At 41.2% G+C, this 18504-nt stretch overlaps 1 protein-coding gene across 1 annotated transcript in view; it reads right to left on the bottom strand.

Moving 5' to 3' along the window:
* Nucleotides 1–8411, bottom strand: part of TRPM5 (transient receptor potential cation channel subfamily M member 5) — a 36672-nt gene extending 28261 nt beyond the window's left edge. The window contains exons 1-5 of the mRNA XM_038138434.1: nt 8295–8411; nt 7165–7345; nt 5765–5931; nt 2538–2718; nt 66–130 (exon numbers count right to left, since the gene is read on the bottom strand). Of these exons, the coding sequence (XP_037994362.1) occupies nt 66–130; nt 2538–2718; nt 5765–5931; nt 7165–7345; nt 8295–8411 (711 nt within the window). The remainder of the gene's footprint in view (nt 1–65; nt 131–2537; nt 2719–5764; nt 5932–7164; nt 7346–8294) is intronic.
* Nucleotides 8412–18504: the final 10093 nt, after the last annotated feature.

The raw sequence follows: 18504 nt of genomic DNA, 5'->3' as shown, positions 1-18504 counted from the left end.
ATTTTCCCTTAATTTACCTGGCACCAGTTAATTTATTTTTCCAAAGCTGAAAACAGCTTTCTTACCTCAAGGGTGCCTGGTCCTCCATTTACCAGTAAGCAAAGCACAGGGATCTCGATGCTACCTGTTCCTGTGAAATAGAAGGTTTAATTTTTAAAAAGCAACAGCTTTCACAAACCTATTGCTGTTTTGCTGACCCCTTGAAAATATTTCTCCTCTTATGTGCTGTTCTGGTCTCTACATGAACCTGCAGAAGGATGTGGCAAGGGAAGAGAATAACACTGACCTAACAGAGGGATCCTGGCCTAGGATTCAGGACAAATGCACCTTTGCCTTGGAAATTGTGTGTGATCCCAGGCAAGCAGTCCAGGCTGTTCTGACCTCAGCTGCAAAATATGGATACTGGCACCTCAGTGTGTCATGTCACTGCTGGCTTTTTGAGTTATTTATTTCCTGCAGGGTTGTCAGGCTGGGGAGCATTGGAGCTGCATTAGGGTGCAGCACAAGGCTGGTGGATTTCCAGAGAGACAGAGGTGAAAAGCTCTCAGCTTGTCCTGGGTGTTATGCATGGGCCTAGTGTGTGCTGGAAGGAGGACTGGAATCCAGGACAAAAGCCTTTTGAAAGGAGGATTTAAGAATATGAAGAAGCTGACTGTGTAGACTGGGTAGGATGAGCTGAGTCAGATACAAGTTGATAGGAACCACGTATTTATTACTGTGCTTAAAGCTTCATTCAGCACAGCCTGGTGTGGTGATTAATAATAACACAGTCTGATACTTTTAAAAGAAATGCTAATGAAATATTTAACATGTCATGGTATTGGGGGAAGAAATGAGGTCAGGGTCCCTGTCCTAAGCCATCCTCCCACAGGGGCCCACAGAGTTTTGGATGGTTTTTACTGCAAATGCTGAATTCTGCAATGCAAAGGTGACTATGGATTGGCCTGAAGGAGCTCAGTCAAAACAGTAAGATCAAGAGATTAATGCCTCTTTCAGATGGAAGATAAAAGGCATTTGGTTCAAACAATTTTTTGATGTTTCCCTTTGTAGATCTCCCAAAACTCAGTACAGATCTCTACTTGCTATTTTTTTTTATCTCTTTTGAGATGACTAGAGAGATAAGGTCGGACTGAGCTGTAGCCAGGATATGGTTGGCAAGAAACTTAATTTGTTTTACTGAATGGCATGGCATTGTCACACCTCTCTAACATGATGCTCTTAGAAGAGTGACCTCTGGGACTACAGGTTCTTCAAGTATGGTTAAGGCTACAAATATTCTTCATTTCCCATAGATTTAGTTAAAATTCAGCCAGAGGAGGGTCAGGTGGATTCTGACTTTACGCTGTGAATCTGTAAGTCCTCAATTATAAAAAAATATTCAGTAAATATATATATATATACATACATATATATATATATAAAATAATTATTCTTGAAGACTTCTAGGTGGTGGGGTTTTTTTAAACAGGGAAATTCCACATGACCTTATTGAAGTGTTGTACTTCAGTAAAGCCACATAGCTTTGCTCAGCTTGTTTATAAATGAGCGTAAATGAATGACATTGGTTTTGCTAATAGAAGATAACACTGAATTCAGCATGTTCCAGCAAAGCATTTGTTATATGAATCAGCATTCTTTGTCAGAATTATGTTCCCCTGAGATTTGTTCAATCAGATTTGGTTGGTGAGCAGAGAAAGGCTGCTTTGTAACTCTCAGCACTGCAACCTCAGGCTACCCTTACAGCCTGCCTGTGGTTGTTGCCATCTGAGTCACCAGGTAAGGATTCTTCAGGTGTGTTTGTGCTCTCAGGTACCCCTGTGCTATGGGCTGTGAAAGCAGATATTCCATTGATGCACACAGCTGTGAACAAGTGAGCTCTCCCTCCTGTTTCAGCTGTGCTAGCACTCACTGCATGTATGACACAAAGCAGAGGTAAAAAAAAAAAAAAGCAACCCTATTATCTCTCAACCACTGAGTTCTTTCCACAAATAGCAGTAGGAGACCTGCCCAATACTCAGTTCTTATTACAAAAAAGATCACAGATTCAGACGGACATTAGATGCTACGGTGTTTACCCAGGATAAAATGTTATCCCTAAACAAATATGGCTTAAAATATTTCAGAGGGCTTTGGAACAAGTCTTTTCTTCCAGCGTGGGAGCAATTCAAGACCCTGTGTGTGGGAGGGGATAAAAGCATACAACAATGACTATCAATCTCTTAGAACCACCGGTAAAGGCACTTGAAGCTGGATTTATTTTCCATATGTTGTCTTTTAAGGCAATTTGAGCTGTGCTTTGAAGACCAGCTTTGAGCTACATTTAAGGAGATGCAATAAAAGTCCAGATTTTCGCTTCAAAGAGCAGCTTTCTCAACTTCAGCAGTTACCATCCTCGTGCCTCTCACACGATGACCAATGCGTTGACTGGGTCTTGCCTCTGTGGGCCCATTTGAGAGCTGGAGTCACCTTTGCTAGGGCCAGGGGCCCGCTGTGCTGTCAGCATGATTCAGGGTGGATGGCTCCACGAGCCCGCTTACCCCCGTATCCCGTGCGCTGCTCGGAGATGTACTTTTCCAAGGCGAGGTGGAGCTTGGTGGTTCCGTCCGGCTCCTCTGGCGTGGTGTGGTCCACCAAAATGAAATAGGAGTGGTTGTGATCCAAGGAGTACAGTGGGCCTTGGGTGCTGTCATCTGACTGGTAGTGTACAAGGCTTTCACTCTAGAAGGGAGGAGGGGAGATGTCATTGCTCTCTGCAAAGCCCAGCCCGTGTTTTAATATCCTTCCTCTCTATGCTGTCTGCACCCTGACACAGCTCACCACCTGTGAGACACTTCGATAGACACTTAAAAAAGGGTGAAGATAGAAAATCTGTTCCTTCTGGAAGCAGCCAGATTTGGCAGGACTGATAGCTGGAGTCCCTGAGGTTTCCCTCTTGGCCTCTGCAAAATACAGTGCTATCAATCATCATCTCTGGAATGCAGGTGTTGGAATGGTCTGTTGGAAAATGGAAAGGGGCCATGAGACCTGATAATTGTGTATGATGTGAAGCCTCAGCTGGTGTAAAGAGGGGCAAACTATTCATTTCAGTAGTGTTTTGTCCATGTTTAGTCCAGCGAATGAGTTCTCCTGCTCCATGTCCCTGTCAGTTTATACACAGCATTACTCAATTGACAGGGTTGTATGAAATCTGATGGTTATTATCAGCTTAGAAATTGCATTCTAAAAGAGAGAGTGGCATGCAGATTTTTGAAAGGGGAATCCTCTTTTATTTTGGGTGAATGGTGTTATACCTTTACTTTTTATTTTTTTCCCCACAAACTCATCTTCTGGGTGAAACAGAACCCCTGCTGCAGTCTTTAGTTCTAAATATTGTACTACACAGGGGCTTCTATAGGTACACTTTTTCAAACTCCCCTTTCTTTCTTTCTTAGCACATCTTTCTGTCTCTTGCCCATCCACTTTGATACATGATTCCAGGCTCTAAATGTCTGATTATTCTTTTTCATTTTCCTAATCATTGTCCTCTTGCAAGCAGGTATATTAATACAACTGTTTAAAATCTTGGCAGTTGTCACTGTGTGTTGCATTTTCCCCGTACTAAAAAGCAGTAAACGTGCATGTTTCTTTCACTTCCTTCTCTCCGTCTCTCATTCCTCAGGGAAAGTTTCTTGGCATAATTAATTTCCTTCAGATTTTGCTTTGACAGAGGGTGTGCCTCTATTCTGCTGCCGTGTAACATTAAACCTCCTCACCAAAGATCTGGCCTTTGATTAGGACCCAGAGGCACAACAACCAATTGAAAAAGGTCTTTGGGGATTTTCCTCTCTATTCCTTGAAAACGTGGAAGTGATCTTTCAGTGATGTTTAGAGCATACCATTAACACAGAAGAGATGGGAGGGTGTTGTATATAAGTAAAGATATTACAAAAGAAAGGTTTTATAAAATTAGGCTTTGTTCTGTTGAATTACTAACTAAGCCTGTAAGTTCCCATAAGAAAGAAAGAATCAAAGGAATAAAAAGTCAGCTTACAAAACAAACTATTCTAGTAACAGAACCACTCATACCTACAAAAATAAAAAATGTGGCTCATGACAATCTGTAAAAAATTATGTAAACTATCCAAGAATAGAGAAATTTGATAAACATGTAAAATGCCATTTTCTAACCAATAAATTAAGTAGCAAAAAACTGCTAACCAATTAGTTGAACACAAAATCTGTGAAAACTATATAAAAATTAGTTATGTAAATAAAAACTTAGCTTTTCCTACATAAAGAAACTAAATCCCATCTGCTTTACTACAAATGGAGCAATCCACTGATTTCAGGGCTTGTTTTTCTCCTTGCTGCTGGGGGTTGTTAGCCCTCTTTTATACAACAAGCTGTCTGTGTTAGTGCCAAATATAAAGAGAGTTGGGTTTAGATCAACATCCCTGTCTGTAGTTCCTTTGTCTTTAAGTTACTGACTAAAACCCAAAATATCTTTGGGTGTAAGCTGTGCCAGAAGTCATAGGGTCAGGAATGCTCTTTGCAAAATATCCCTTGACAAAAAAATTGGGCTTTAGTTGAGGGGGAGAAAATAAAAAGAGAGTGCACTTGTTCTGTAGCTGCTGATAGGGAAAGATCCAGATCTTGCATTTTGATCACTTAGCCTAGAAGGGAGGTGAAACAGTTTGCATTTGCAAACTTTCCTGAACAAAATTCACAAACACAATGAACCAAATTCTTTCCCTTGAGGCCCTTTTGGCCCAGTTGCCACACAAATAGGTTAAAGTCTTCCAACTAAAGAGTCGCATCTGGTAGAGCACACAGGTAGCTCTCACTGGCAAAAAAAAAAAAAAAAAAAAAAAAAAAAACAAAAAACCAAAAAACCAAACCCAAAAACAAAAGGAAAAAAGACCAATGACAAGAAGCTGCTGGTATGGTCGGGCAGTCTCTCAGCCTCTAGCTGGTACTTTCATGCCTGTGAGAGAGAGCAACTAGGTGTGAATTCAAAGGGCTGTCTTTGTCATATCTTCTGCAGGGAATAAAATAGTACAGAGAAACTGTCATTCACTGTCAGTAAACACTATTTTATTGTTATAATATTCTACTTAGGACAGACTATATATCCAGTGACAGAAAGGGAATGCTACTTCTTTTTTTTCCTCTCCACTTCTATGTCCATTCAGCAGCAACGCTTTCAGCCACAGTTTTGTTGGGTGAGGTTTTTTATTTATTGGTGCGTTGTTTCTGTTTTCTTCCCAAGAAATTGGATCCCCTTGACCCAGTTTGAGGATTCCCTACAACTAGGAGAAATCCTGCATGGCTGGTATTTTTGACCTGTTGTATTGAGGAAATTTTTGTGCATTAAACACTAATTCAGTGGCTACTTAATTTTTCTCGTAATATTTATGTCTGGTGTTCCATAATATAAAATATGCTTTTTGCAGTATTTATGTAGTCGTTAGGAGTAAGGGCTTCTGCAGTAAGTGGACAAGGGAGAAATCCATGCAAAGTCCCTTATTCTGGGATATTTTCTTGACGTTCAACCCTGTGCGGCTCGCTTTGCTGGTGCCTAATGCTGCCACCCGCTGGGCACAGAGGGCACAGAATCATCCAACGATCCTTGAGCTGCTCCTGCTTCCTCCCAAAACACAGCTCAAACCCCACTTCTGTTTGTTTGATCGTTTGTTTAAAGTTATATCAAAGCTGCTCTGCCAACGAGTTACAAATTCTGTAAGGGTGCAGCTTCCATCCGAGCAACAGAATAAGAGAGCAGTACCTTTGTGTTTTCCAGGGTTTCTCTGTGCTGGATTTCCCTGAGTGAAGTTATTCCTATGGCAATCACGCTCAGGGTGGATGAGGTACTGGCCAGGGCAAGGTCTCGCACTGCTTGCACCAAGTGTCTGGTCACTCCTACACGCAGAGCACTGGTGAAAATCCAGGCACCTGAAATTATTTTTAAAAAGCAGTTAGGGAATTTCTTTGTATTGCAATGTGTCTGTGTGTGAAGTAGCATTACCTACAGGACAGGATTTAAGGGTTTTTTTTAAAATAGATAAAGGGGAGACAGGTCTTGATGAACTGTAACTTTTAGAATAAAAATACATGCAAAGTACCTAAGACTTTAATAAGGAAAGCAAGAAGAAATTGTGAGCTCAAGCAAACATCCTTTGTGTATCACATGATGCAACGTGGCCATCTTTACTCTGATGTTAATATGCTCATCAAGAATGCTGTGTCCACTCTGGAGTTACCTGCTGTCTACCTATGAGCAGAAACATCCCCGTACCAGGCAGGTCTGAGGGGTGCACAAGGAAGAGAAAAGGGGCAGAATCAGGGAAGTTGTTGACTTGAACTGAGATCTAAACAGTCTCGTGCAGCCATCTCTTGGCAGCTCAGGCATAACCTGCTTAATCTGGAGTCCTTTCTCCTGTTCTTCTGGGTTTGTGGAGAGTGAATTTTTCAGGATAATAGAATTTACAGCAGTGCTGTTATAGTGACAAGGAATATAGTGACAGGTAAACAGCAAGCTGGCCTTTTTCAAATATATGACATAAAGAAACTGGGGATCTTGATGCTGCCCAGTGTGAAGTACAGAAGGCAGATGGAGGCAGAGAATATCTGTGTAGCACAAAAGTACCAATAAGAGCTCTGGTACTGGGCTGTCTCATTACAAAAAGCAAAACACACAATCTTGTCTGGAACAGTGAAGCTAAACCAAGAGCTTGCTGTGAAATGCTCAGAGATATTTTTACTGTATTTTGCAGGTGAGAATGCAGAAATTCTTATTTTTGACCTAAATTCACTCTTGTTGAAGTCAAATTGCTCTGCTCTCCTCAGAATTATTTTGTTATGGCACAAAAGAGGGGCAATTGTATTTGGTCCCATTTTGATGCTATATTTCTAGTGTCACCTCTGAGGGAATAATATCAGGTAATTTCACACTTCAGAAATGGTTACCTAGAGGGATTTGCTTTGAAAGAACTTATTTTTGCTACCGTAACACAATCACTTTCATTTTCAAAGGTATTTACATATCGGTTGCATTCAGTAAAGTCTTGAATTTTCAAAAATAATTGTGTGAGCAGGCCCATTGTCATTACCAGATCACTGCTAGGGGGCTAGGTGTGAGAATCCACCAGGAATACAAATTTCTTCTTTAAAGCCTAAAGCACTCACCTGTGCTTTCAGCTGCCTTTATAAATCCTTTCTTTAAGGTGTCCCGTAGCCAAGGCTTCATCTGAAAATCTTCTTCTCCCCCTACTAAAGAGATAACCAAATTGGGAGCAGGTAGCTTCCATTTGTTGAGCATAACTTCAAATATAATTCCAGGGTGAATGGTACTCTGGACCTTCATAAACTTCAACAAACACAAGAAAAACCCAATGAATAACAATAGGATGGAAAGACACAGTAAAGAGTCTGTTCATGGTAAATGCAGAGGGGAAATTATCATCAACTGGGATATTTGAGAGAAAATTATTTGAGCAAGATTTGACAGAGAACTAAATAATTAATTTAGCAGACTTCTGCATAATTGCCACCTCACTAATTGGGTCAGTTCCATGGGTTAGTTCTGTGTTGCAGACTGACAAATCACACTCTCCCTTACAGCTTCCTCTTGAACTGCCTTCAGTTTCATGGCAGCCCCGGAAAGCCAACAAATATCATAGGTGTTTTTTGTTTCTGCAAAAGCTGGAATATCTGCCTGATTTCATATCTGTTTTTTGAGGACACATTACATGAATCTACTGCTTCTTCCAGTTCTGTATATATTTTGGTTTCCTGCTTAAAACTTTATGGCGAAACAAAACCTTGGGGCAGATTTTGGGAATTCCTAGGAATTCCTTCTGCTCTAATACTAACTTGTGCATGGGACTAGTGAGGAGGTGGGTTAGTCCATATACATCTCTCTCTGCATATCAGCAGAACAGAGGGAACTTTCAGGAAAACCTTGAAACAGTCAGAAGTATGTTTAAAATGTCAAAATCCATAGTGATTAATTTTTGGTGGGTTAAACCAGGGAAAGCTTACAAAATGAAGGAAGCAGGGCACATAACTGATTTTTCTTTTAAAGAGAAAATGGTCACCTGTACTTGTGTCATGTAATTGCAAATCAAGTGATTGATTTCTGAATGTTAAAAGGCCATGTTTTAGATCACACTCATGTTCAGGAAGGCATGGTGCTCACTTGGGGTATAATGTGGTGCCTCACTCTGTGGCACATCGACCCTCACTGTTGCAGACTCAGTGTTTACTGCTCAGAACAGCAATACTGTAAAAGGGTTAAAACTCCTCAGTGCCCGTACCTTTCCATGGTTCTTCCCTGAAGCTGTGAAGTCTATTTCTCCTATGCAGTATGGTAATTCTCTTTTGAAAGCTTCCTCTTTGTCACTGCTGCAGAGCTTGGTTTCCATTTCCTCCATTGAATTTGTAAGGTGATGGAGCACCAGTGGACCAAGATGTTCACTGGGATGACAGAAAGTTGGCAAATGAGAAGCCATGTAAACTGGAGAGGCCACAAAATCCATTAAAACATATCTTGATGAGTTTTTAGTCAAATGTTTTACTTTTTTTACTATCATGCCTGTAATGATTAGCTAAAATTGGAGGTCTGTGTACCAAATGTCAGATGCTGTATACAGAAGGCAGATTCCACACCAACACTATGTAACCTAAGGACTAAAAAGGCATGAAGAAATAAGGCTTCCTGAACTCTCATTCAGCAGACAGAAAGCTGAGCTGCAAAGAGCAAGATCCTGCAATCCCAGAGGCCAAAGGTGACCCTGATTCTACAAAAAAGGAAGAGGAGTCTCAGCCACCAACTCTTTCAAGCAAGAGTGGAGCAGTGTCAGTGAGTGTCTGAGTCATGGTTTCTTGCTGTCACTGTGCCTCAGGCTGCTCTGAGCCATCTCAGCTGACGTGAGTGCTAAATAACCCAGTGGTGACGTTGTGTTTGTCTGGAGATGCTTTAGGACAGGTTTACTCTCTGCTTCCTGCAGGAATAGGCTATTTATTTGTGAGCCCAAGTATTTAAGGCCAGGCTGTCCTGGAGCAAAGGTTATACAGCAAGAGCTGCTCTTCTGCATTACATGAGACACTGGAAAGGTCTGCCTGCTTTTCCTGTGCTCCAGTTTGACTGAACTGAGAGAAATATTATCTGAAAAATACAGATTTTAATTTGTATGCCTTATTTTGATTCTTTTCAAAACAAAAGCAATGAAATAGCTCTCTCCCCTCTGCCTTCAGCTGCATGTTGAGCTACATAGTCTTTAAAAAAAATCCTTGTGACACTAAGCCATCAGTGGCAATCAACACTGCATTAATTTTTATTTCTTAGTCTGAGAGCATTGCTGTGGGATTGAGAGTGGGTCAAACCAGCAAGTCTCTTGCGGCTCTGTTAGGATGCTCCAGTAGAGGGAGCAAGCCCTCCAGCCTTTCCACCGGTCTGGGAAATCTCTTGGGAGCCTGAATCCCGGCTGCTTCACCTGTTCCCTTGGGCTGGGAAGCTCTTGGGAGACTGAATCCCAGCTGCTTCACCACAGCTGCTTCTGTATTTTCTTCTCTTCTGTCTGCTGTGAAAACGTTGTTTTTTTCCTCTGAGTTGCTTTTTTCCCCCTGTGATCTGCCTCTGAAAAGAGGCTAAGGACCCTCTCATCATTTGCTTCCCCTACAGCTATGTCACGCTTTTGTATCTACCCCCAGACTCCTGTCAGAGATCGCTGCTTTGAAGATTCTTGTTCCCATTCTCCCTGCCTGCATGCTGCTCCCTTCTGGAGAGAACAGAGTGACTGCCGTGGACACTGAGGTACCAGACCAGTCTGGTTAAGAGCCTTACCTAAGAGAATTTCTCTTGGCTCTTCAATAGTGATAGTCACAGCAAAGCCCACCTTCTTGTCTGTGTCCACTTCTCCACAGGAGAACTAGCTTTATCTCCTGAGAGCATTGAAAAGAATATTAGGGGGAAAAATAGTTAGAGTAATAATAACACATTATTTATTATTTATTATTATTTATGTATAAATCACTTTCTGGAACTTGATGACAGAACAAAGGATTTGATTAGAAACAAAACTACTCAGTCCTGAGTTTCCAGGGTACTGTAGCCACTGTTCATCACTGTCCTAGATAGTACACATTTATATATAGCAACACACAAGCAATGAACTTGAAATATACAGCAATTTACAAAGTAATCCAATGGTTAATTCATCCTCAAGTGGTTAATTTCAAGTCCAGTTATCCAAGACTTCTCTTTTGGAAAAAAGACACTAGGCTGCTGAGATTTATAGGGTACATTTGGGTAATTAATTTTTTTCTCCAGAAATAGCACATTATTATTGTATTTTCAGTTTAGGAATTCTGGTTCTCAATGGTAGTGAAAAAGAGTGTAGGAGGCAAAAATAGGTAAGGTGCAGAAACAGAAGCTTTGTTCACAAGCTGTTATAAGGCTGGAAGGTGAGGAAAGCACCTGTTAACTGGCAGCTGCATGAGGAACAACTTCCTCACTGTGCAGGTGACCAAGCACTGGACAGATTGTCCAGAGAGGGTGTGGGGTCTCCCTCAGTGGAGACACTCAAGGACCATCTGGACACAATTCTCTGCCGTGTGTTCTGGAATGGCCCTGCTTGAGCAGGGAGATTGGGCCAGATGTCCCACCGTGGTCCCTTCCAACCTGACCTGTTCTGTGATTCAGTTTCATTACGAACATTGCAAAATCCCCGTGCATAAGATGTGTACATGTGGTCCTTAAATCCATGAGCATGTCTGATGTTTCCTTACTTGCCCCTATAAGCTGTCTCAGCTTCTGCAGTGTAACCCCTCCCTGTTAGGGGCAGAACCACTGCATGGATCTGCTCCTCACCTTGCCACCACTGTGCTCTGCAGTGCAGCTTCACTCCCCACCCACCAGTCAGCACATGGATTGTATTATGCCCCTGATGTGTGCTCAGGGCAGGATACCATCAGCCCTGTCATTTCCTCCTGGATTGTTAACACTCCTGTTCTTAAAAAGCATGTGGGTATCTCACCCAAAGTCCTCCAACAAGCAAAGTAAGCACGGATCAACAAACTGTGTGATATAATTATGGGTTTTCAGAATACCTGTCTCCTGGGCTTAATTCAGTCTTGTTTGGCTTGGTTTCAGCTTTCACATGAGTCTCTGGTGGTTTCAGGGGCTCTGAGACTTGAGGCTGTACTAGATTGCAAGTGTGTCAGGTCACAGTAATTGGGTCGAATCTCTGTGGTGGAAGTCATGACATACCACTGCAGTCAGCCCAGCCGTGGCCACTTATGTCACTACAACGTCACAGAGTGGGGTTTAATTGTGAGGGGCTGGAATAAACCTGTGCCTTGGGATAGCATAGACAGCCAGAAGGAGGAGAGGAAAGTACGAGCCCTTTTTGGGTGAAAACCAGTGGGGGATATTTCATAATTTTCTCACTTTACATATACTATTTTTGATTAAACTTTTTAGAGATTTCCAACATTTATTTTATCCTCTTATTTATAGGTTTTCCCCCTGTATTATCTAAGAGAATGTCATTGTAATAAATTTAATAAAAGATTACTTAAAGGTAAGAATTCTGAAAAACTTCAGGGGTAAGGGAAAAAAAAACCACACAAAAATCTTGTCTGCCCAAACATGTGCATTCATATTTTAAATTTTGTGTATATATCAAGAAATCTTACTTTAGTTCTGGTTCAGATTTCAATTTATGTATTTCTATTTAGGCTGCTGCTACATATCTAAGTTTGTAGGTCAAATTCTGTCCTAGACGTTCCATCAACTACAAATACAAACATCTATGGAAAGAATGTCCCTCTAATGATTACCAGATTTGAAATATAACCTAGGAAACTATTTCTAACTAGCAAAGCAAGTTAAGACAATTATGAGGAAAAGACAATTGCCAGTTCCACCTACATCTGGAAATGTGAGTCAATGTCATTTACATTAGGCATGGCCTGGTTAAATCATTCCAGGTGACAGCCAGTCTTGTGAGTCATTATTTTTTTAACCTCATAAACGGGAGTTGTAAGAGTTGTAACATTATATAAACCAGTGATGCTGCAGCTTGCAGGTCCTAATGCTCTTTATTCCTTCCTTTTGGATGGTCCTGACTTCTGATTTTAGCACTCGAGATTTCTGGGACGTAGGAAATTGTCAGGGGTTTATCACTTCAGGGGGCAGTTGTGATGGCTCTAGGGAAGCTTCACAAGGAGAATCCTTGCAGAGATTCCTTTCTAAAGGATTTATTCAGAAAAAGTGTTGAGATCAGAACCACAGGGAAACATTTTGACTCCTATGTTCCCCCCTTTCTGGACTTTCCTCCCTCCTGTCTCTGCTTCCTCTGCCCCTCCCCTGCCGTGCCTTTCTCCTCCAGCTTCTCTCACTGTATCCCCCAGCTTTCCACTGTCTCTTTCCACCTATTGTCACTGCCAGCTAGTCCACTGTTAGTGTGCATCTCTACTTCCTTGTGTGGTAACACAGGACAGGTTGTTCACCTCCAGAGGGGTGAGAAGAATGTGGGTCTGCTTCACCCTCCCTTTAGATTTTAACCAGGATTAGTCTGTGTCCATGGAAGGAAGAGAGGTCAAATTTGAGGCTTTCAAACATGTCTTTTGAAAATGGGCCCAGTCAAGGGATGGTTTGACCTCAGTTGTTGTCTTCCAGGGCAGTGGTTCCATTAAGAGAGTAGGCGTGTGGCAGTCATGAGCTCTCATGACTGAGAAGCACTAAGGATTCTCCTTCACACTTGAATGCTGAAGAGCAGGCTGGGACACACCCTGACTGTGAATCACACCAGATTCCTTCACCCACTCGCAGTGTACATTTGAATATATAGGTGAAATGATTAAATATAGTGATGCAGTGTGGTTGATGTTAAACCAGTCACCAAGTCCCCCTGCCCTTAGCTTCAGTGGCAGATGAGGCAAACCTATTGATTTATAAACTTTCAAGTGTGCTTTCCTGTGCAGCAAAAGAGAACTACACCAGTTCCCATGTCCTTGCTGGTGCAGGGTGAGCTAGCAATCCCAGCAAAAACAAAGCCTCAACTGTTGGTCAGAAAAAAAGAGGGCTCACACAAATTGAAGTGAGTAGTAAGGGGAAAAACTCCATGAAGACCAATACAATGAACAGGGCAGGAACAGTCAGCTTCCAAGCCAGGTAACGGGATCCCTTCTGCTGAACTGCAGCCCCGATGGGAAGGATCTGAGGGTTACAGGCAGAGCAGATGTGAGTAATGCTGTGCTGGTCTAGCAAGAGAGAAAAGACACCTAGGAGAGCTTAAACAGCCTGCGTGAAGTGACTCAGCTGTTCATCAGAACAGCTTTAGCTGCAATATCGTGTTTGGATTTGGGCGCCAGGCTTCAGGGGAACTATGGACCAGGTGGAGCTACAAGAACAGCAGAGAACTTGTGCTAAAAGAGAAGAAAAACTTGGACAAATTAGAATTGTGCTACCAAAAGCAGGGAAAAATGCAGGGAGACAAAAGAGAATTTAATAGTCTACCAGTGGAAAAGGATGATTGTAAAGATTTGTTGTTTATATTTGTGGTTAGGACAGCAAGGAACGGATTCAAGGGAAGAATAGTGTGAGGGCTGTGCAGGGGTACAGCAGTAACCACACTCTGAGAAAGGCTTCCTTGGAAAGAATGAAAGCCTTACTCTGCTGGGTAGGGAACAAGGAAAGCAACCAAAGAGCAGCTCTTGATTGCAATGGCATCTCTCTGTTGTGACCCAAAGAACTTGACCTTAAACCTTAAGGGCTGGATGTGCAACTGCAGCTCTGATCCTTCAGATACACATACACTTATGTAACTTTTCCAGTGGAAATGCTCCTGCTGATTTTATTGCAAGTACTCGCTCCAGGAAAACTACATCAGTGAGTGCACCGGGCCAATGCCAGCAACAGTGTAATGGAATTATCTGCTTCCAACAGTAGCTGCGTTTTCATTCCTGATTTGAATTAAAACTTACTAAATATGAAGAACAAAGCTGATGCAGAGGATCAGAATAAAGAATACCAGAGAAGTGAAGGGCACAGTAAAGACTGCAAATGTCATATTCAGCTTCAGCATGTGCTTGAAAAGTGAATTGGATGGACTTTAACTGGTGTGCACATTTAAGTGTGAAGAAACAAAACCAGTACTTAAGTCGGGGTTAAATGCAGTGGAGAAAGGGAGGTATAACAAGGTATTAACTAGAATCCAGGAAGGGAAAAATATCTATAATTGTTGTAATATAATGTGAAACAAGAAAAAGTATTTGCTATGGAAAATAAATGCATATATATCTGTGTGACAAACTGATGTACCTACATCTGTGTGCAATTACAAACATTATCTTACTTATGTTCAGCTTTGGAAAATGTTTCTTAGGAATTAGCACATTCAAATTCTAGTAAGAATGCATGAAACCCTTCTGCGTCACAGCCTAATGACAAAGCACAATCATCTGCCATGAGTGCCAAGGAATTGCTAAATAAAGTGTAAAGACCTGGGGGTGGTGAAACACACCAGCAGAAATCATGGCCAGCTGTCCTGCACAGGGCTTTGTCATGCCTGTAGCAAATAAATCTCTGAGCATGGCACAAATAGAAAAAGGGGACAAAAGAAACATGACTGTCAAGGCAAGTCCAGCTTGAATTATGCTGTGCTACACTTCCCTCGCATTCAGACAGGAGGGCTAAGGAAAGCCATTAACGGCCAGAGATGAGACCTGGAGGGATGCAAAAATGACCTATGGGAAGGTTTCTCCTAGTTTGGCTAGGACAGAGACAGAGAGAGGCTAGTTCAGGTTGATAACCTTGGGAATGTGTTCAGTAACCAGAGCTTTTATGAGTTTGCAGACACAGGGCCAGACAGGAAATCAGGAACTTGAATTAAAATTGTGGGGAGAAGTGAAGCATTGAAGTGTCCTAGTAAAACAGAAGGGGCATAAGTTTCCAGGTATATTTATGTGAATTGGCCCCATTAGAAGCTTTTAAAAGCATCAGGGTTGACAGTTTCCTTTCCAGAACTGCAGTTGCTAAAGAAAGTTCTATCAAGTAACTCCTCTTTTCTGTGTCTGTGCACAGTGAAAAATCAGAACAACTGAATGAAGAGGGAAAGAATGATTTAAAAATCCCTGTCAACAAAAGCAAGCTATAAATAGATGTGTGGGAAGAGAGTCTTGTTACTGAAGCAGTGTGGGCTTTGAGCACTTCAAGGCACTTCAAGGGTATGGCTCTGGAGCTGGCTCCTTCCTGCAATTGCCAGGACACGAGGATGTGAAGCAAACCAAGCATTAGAAGAGTCTTCCCACTGTTTTCTACGAGAGTGGGTAGTGCTTTGGTTTGGGTAGGGTTAGCACGAGTCTTTAACAAATTAATGTGCAAAATGCTAATGCAAATATAGGTACTCGGTCTTTTTTGTTCCTGTCTTCATTTGCTTAACAAAGTAAAGAGGACCAGAGGCTATTTGAATAATGTACTTATAGTGAATCTGCAGAAATTTGCATGTGGATGTCAGCCAGCGAATTTCATAGAAGTGGATTTCTTCTGGGGAGAAATCCTGAGAGGGTGGAGAGGTGATAAAGGGGAAACGTAGATCCGGGGAAGTAAACAATGTAAGGAGCAGATGGATCTGATGAGAGACAACACACAGCAAGGCTGTTGGATGAAAAGAAAGGAATTGGCAGGGCTTGCACAGCACGTTGTATATGGGGTGTGGGGGAAGGTTGACACCGGCTTCAAATGCTCCTGGACCTTCCCTGCTCTGTTCCCACAGCATGGCACGCTGCTTTGAAGCTGTGCCAGCACAACTCCTTGTGTGGCCTCACAGTGAATCAGACTGAGTTCACATTAAAAGAACTCGTTTTTGCCAGGTCATTTTTCAGCAAAATCAGTTCACTGATGTGGTGTACAGCATGCTGCACAACTCTCTGGAAATAATGTGTTGAGAAACCACGGCCATAGTTCATACTGAAAGAAAATACAATAAATTTGGGGTAGTTCCAATTCAAAACAAGTGCTTCAGGAAGGGCAATGCACAGACAAGGCAGACAAAACCAGAACTGAAAATTTTAGTTGTAACTGGATTGTGCATGGACATGGGTAAATAAATGCTGTTAAAAGTAAACAATACAAAAATACAACTGAAAGCCAAAACATTAGAAAATAAAAAGGACTGCCACTTGGGAAATGGAAAGACTTGAATTAACTTAGAGTGGTTTTCCCCAGATGAGCTTGTTAGGATCTTAATGCATCATACTTGGAGAATCTGCAAAAGTTCACAAATGTTTCTCTTCATGCCAACAGCTGACTTCACAAAATTCACTCCTAGCATTAAGCTCATACCAATATTTACAAGCTATGCTAAAATAATCCTTACTTATTTTCCAGTTTGTCATCTGTACAATTTGTTTTTCAATTTCATGCCTGTAGACATGCATTCTTGTATGGAAAGAGCAGTTTTTACAGTGGAAAAAACCCCTTTGCTGGGTTTCCTTGTGTGGCTGCTTTCATGGTGTCATGTTTACAACAGCTTACTCAGTGCTTCAGGCAAATTTTGTGAGCTCGAAGGGGAAGTATATTCAAAACCAATAAACTCTTTTGCATAAGCTGTATACAAAATATACATTGAGAATTCAAAGCCTTAGGAATATAACTTAGTTTGCTTTTTCTCTTAAATATAACAAAACTGCAGACACAGTTCTGTATTTAGTACATTGTGCACAAACGGTATTGACAAAATGGTTTATCAACTGTTCTAAGTTTTCCCTTTATTAGACACAAGTTCTCTCTGTTTTCCATTAACTGCAGAACTGAAGTTGCATTTGGATGTGTCTGTGACTTGCAGGAAATCTTGGACCTAAGCACCTGACTTCACCGGGTATGTTGTAATCAGACCTACTGAAATGCCCTATGATTTTTTTTTTGAATCTTTTTTGCCTCCAGAATTTCGGGGTTCCTGCATATAGCAAGCCTGCCAACCCTAGATTTTAAGTGTATGCCTATTGCCCACTACAAGGAAGCCTGCTTTTTCTTTTTTCTTGTGGATAGCACTGATGTTTAACCCATAGTTGTAGCAAATCACAGTCAATTTGCTCTTTGGCTGTCTGTTAAAAAAAAAGAAAAAAAAATAACAAAATCCACAAGGATGAACATGTAACTTCTAGCTAATGACAGAATGCAAGCCAAGAAAAAATGAAAAATCCCTTTCTCACTTGCCGCACCTCTCATAAAACAACTAAAAACTACAACTGTATGGAATTCTGCAAACTTAATGCAAATGAATACAAGGTTAAAAAGTAGCTATAGAAATGTGTAATTTCTACTATCAGTAGAAATTACTATCTACTATCAGTCGCTATCAGTATCCTGCTTCCTATTCCACATTGATTATGATTCTAATATTGATGAAACTAAAAACATATGTAGCTGCATAACAGTAAATATAGAACTGAAATAGGTTACAAACTTACCTGGGGTGGTACTAATTGCCAGGTATTGTTTACTTTCATGAAGATCTTAAAAAGCCTGTTTTGAAGACAATAGACTTAGTACTCTGAGAATGCATGTGCCTCATTCTATTGACATGAGCAGATCCCTTGAGCTGCCCCTTAGAACCAAAAAAGAAATACAAAGTTGAAATAATTTACCAAAGACCAGGATGGTTTTAACTGTTATAATTTATTGACTTTATTTTTCAAAATTCACTGGACTTTCCAAGATGAAGAGTTAATGAAGAATAAATTTAGCCAAACTCTGGTTTAGCAGCATTTCTGGCTGTGTTCCCTGTGATCATGTCTGAATATAGAATCTTTACAGACATTGACTGCCTTTTATCAGAAAGCATCAAATAAAGGGGGCTTTTTCTGCCTTAATTCTCTCATCCAGCATTTAGACAATCTGCTGTTCTGAATGCAATCTTATGACATAAAAATTACATGAAAAATTTAGAAAAGCAAATATTAGAACAGACACAGAACTGCAGACGTCATCTGCACCCCAAGACACTGCTGGGAATTGTCTTCACGAGATGAAGATAAGAACAGCAAATACAAGAAAGAAGAAGGCAGAGTAGCAGAAAGAAAAGTTGTTAATGCATATTCACACCCTAAATTCATGGGGCTGGTGGGAGAATCTCACAGTGCAGAAGAGCAGAGGTCAGGTGTCCACCTCTGCACTTTGCTGTCTCAGGAGGAGCTGTATGGTAGATGGGTGCCTGACTGTAGCAGTTCTGCAGTCTGCTAATATCATGCCAAAACAGCATGCAAGGATCAGCTAAATACCTGAGTCTAGTAGGATTATTCCTAGTGCAAGCTAAAAAGTGGTCTGAACAGTGAAGAGTGCACTGGTGGAATGCTGCGGTGTCTAATTGAAGAGCGAGGCAAACACAGTAAGTCAGCTGCCATTTATCTGAGGTAACCAAATTACTGAACAGAAAAAAACACTGCTGAAAGTGATCGTGGACAAAGGATAGCAACAACTAACTTGTGAAATTACTGACAGAAATTCTTAAAGTTTTACAT

The sequence above is a fragment of the Motacilla alba genome, chromosome 5 (assembly GCF_015832195.1).
Source record: "Motacilla alba alba isolate MOTALB_02 chromosome 5, Motacilla_alba_V1.0_pri, whole genome shotgun sequence".
Taxonomy (NCBI): Eukaryota; Metazoa; Chordata; class Aves; order Passeriformes; family Motacillidae; genus Motacilla; species Motacilla alba.
The sequence above is the reverse complement of the archived record's forward strand: the minus strand, read 5'-3'. Positions and strand labels throughout refer to the sequence as shown.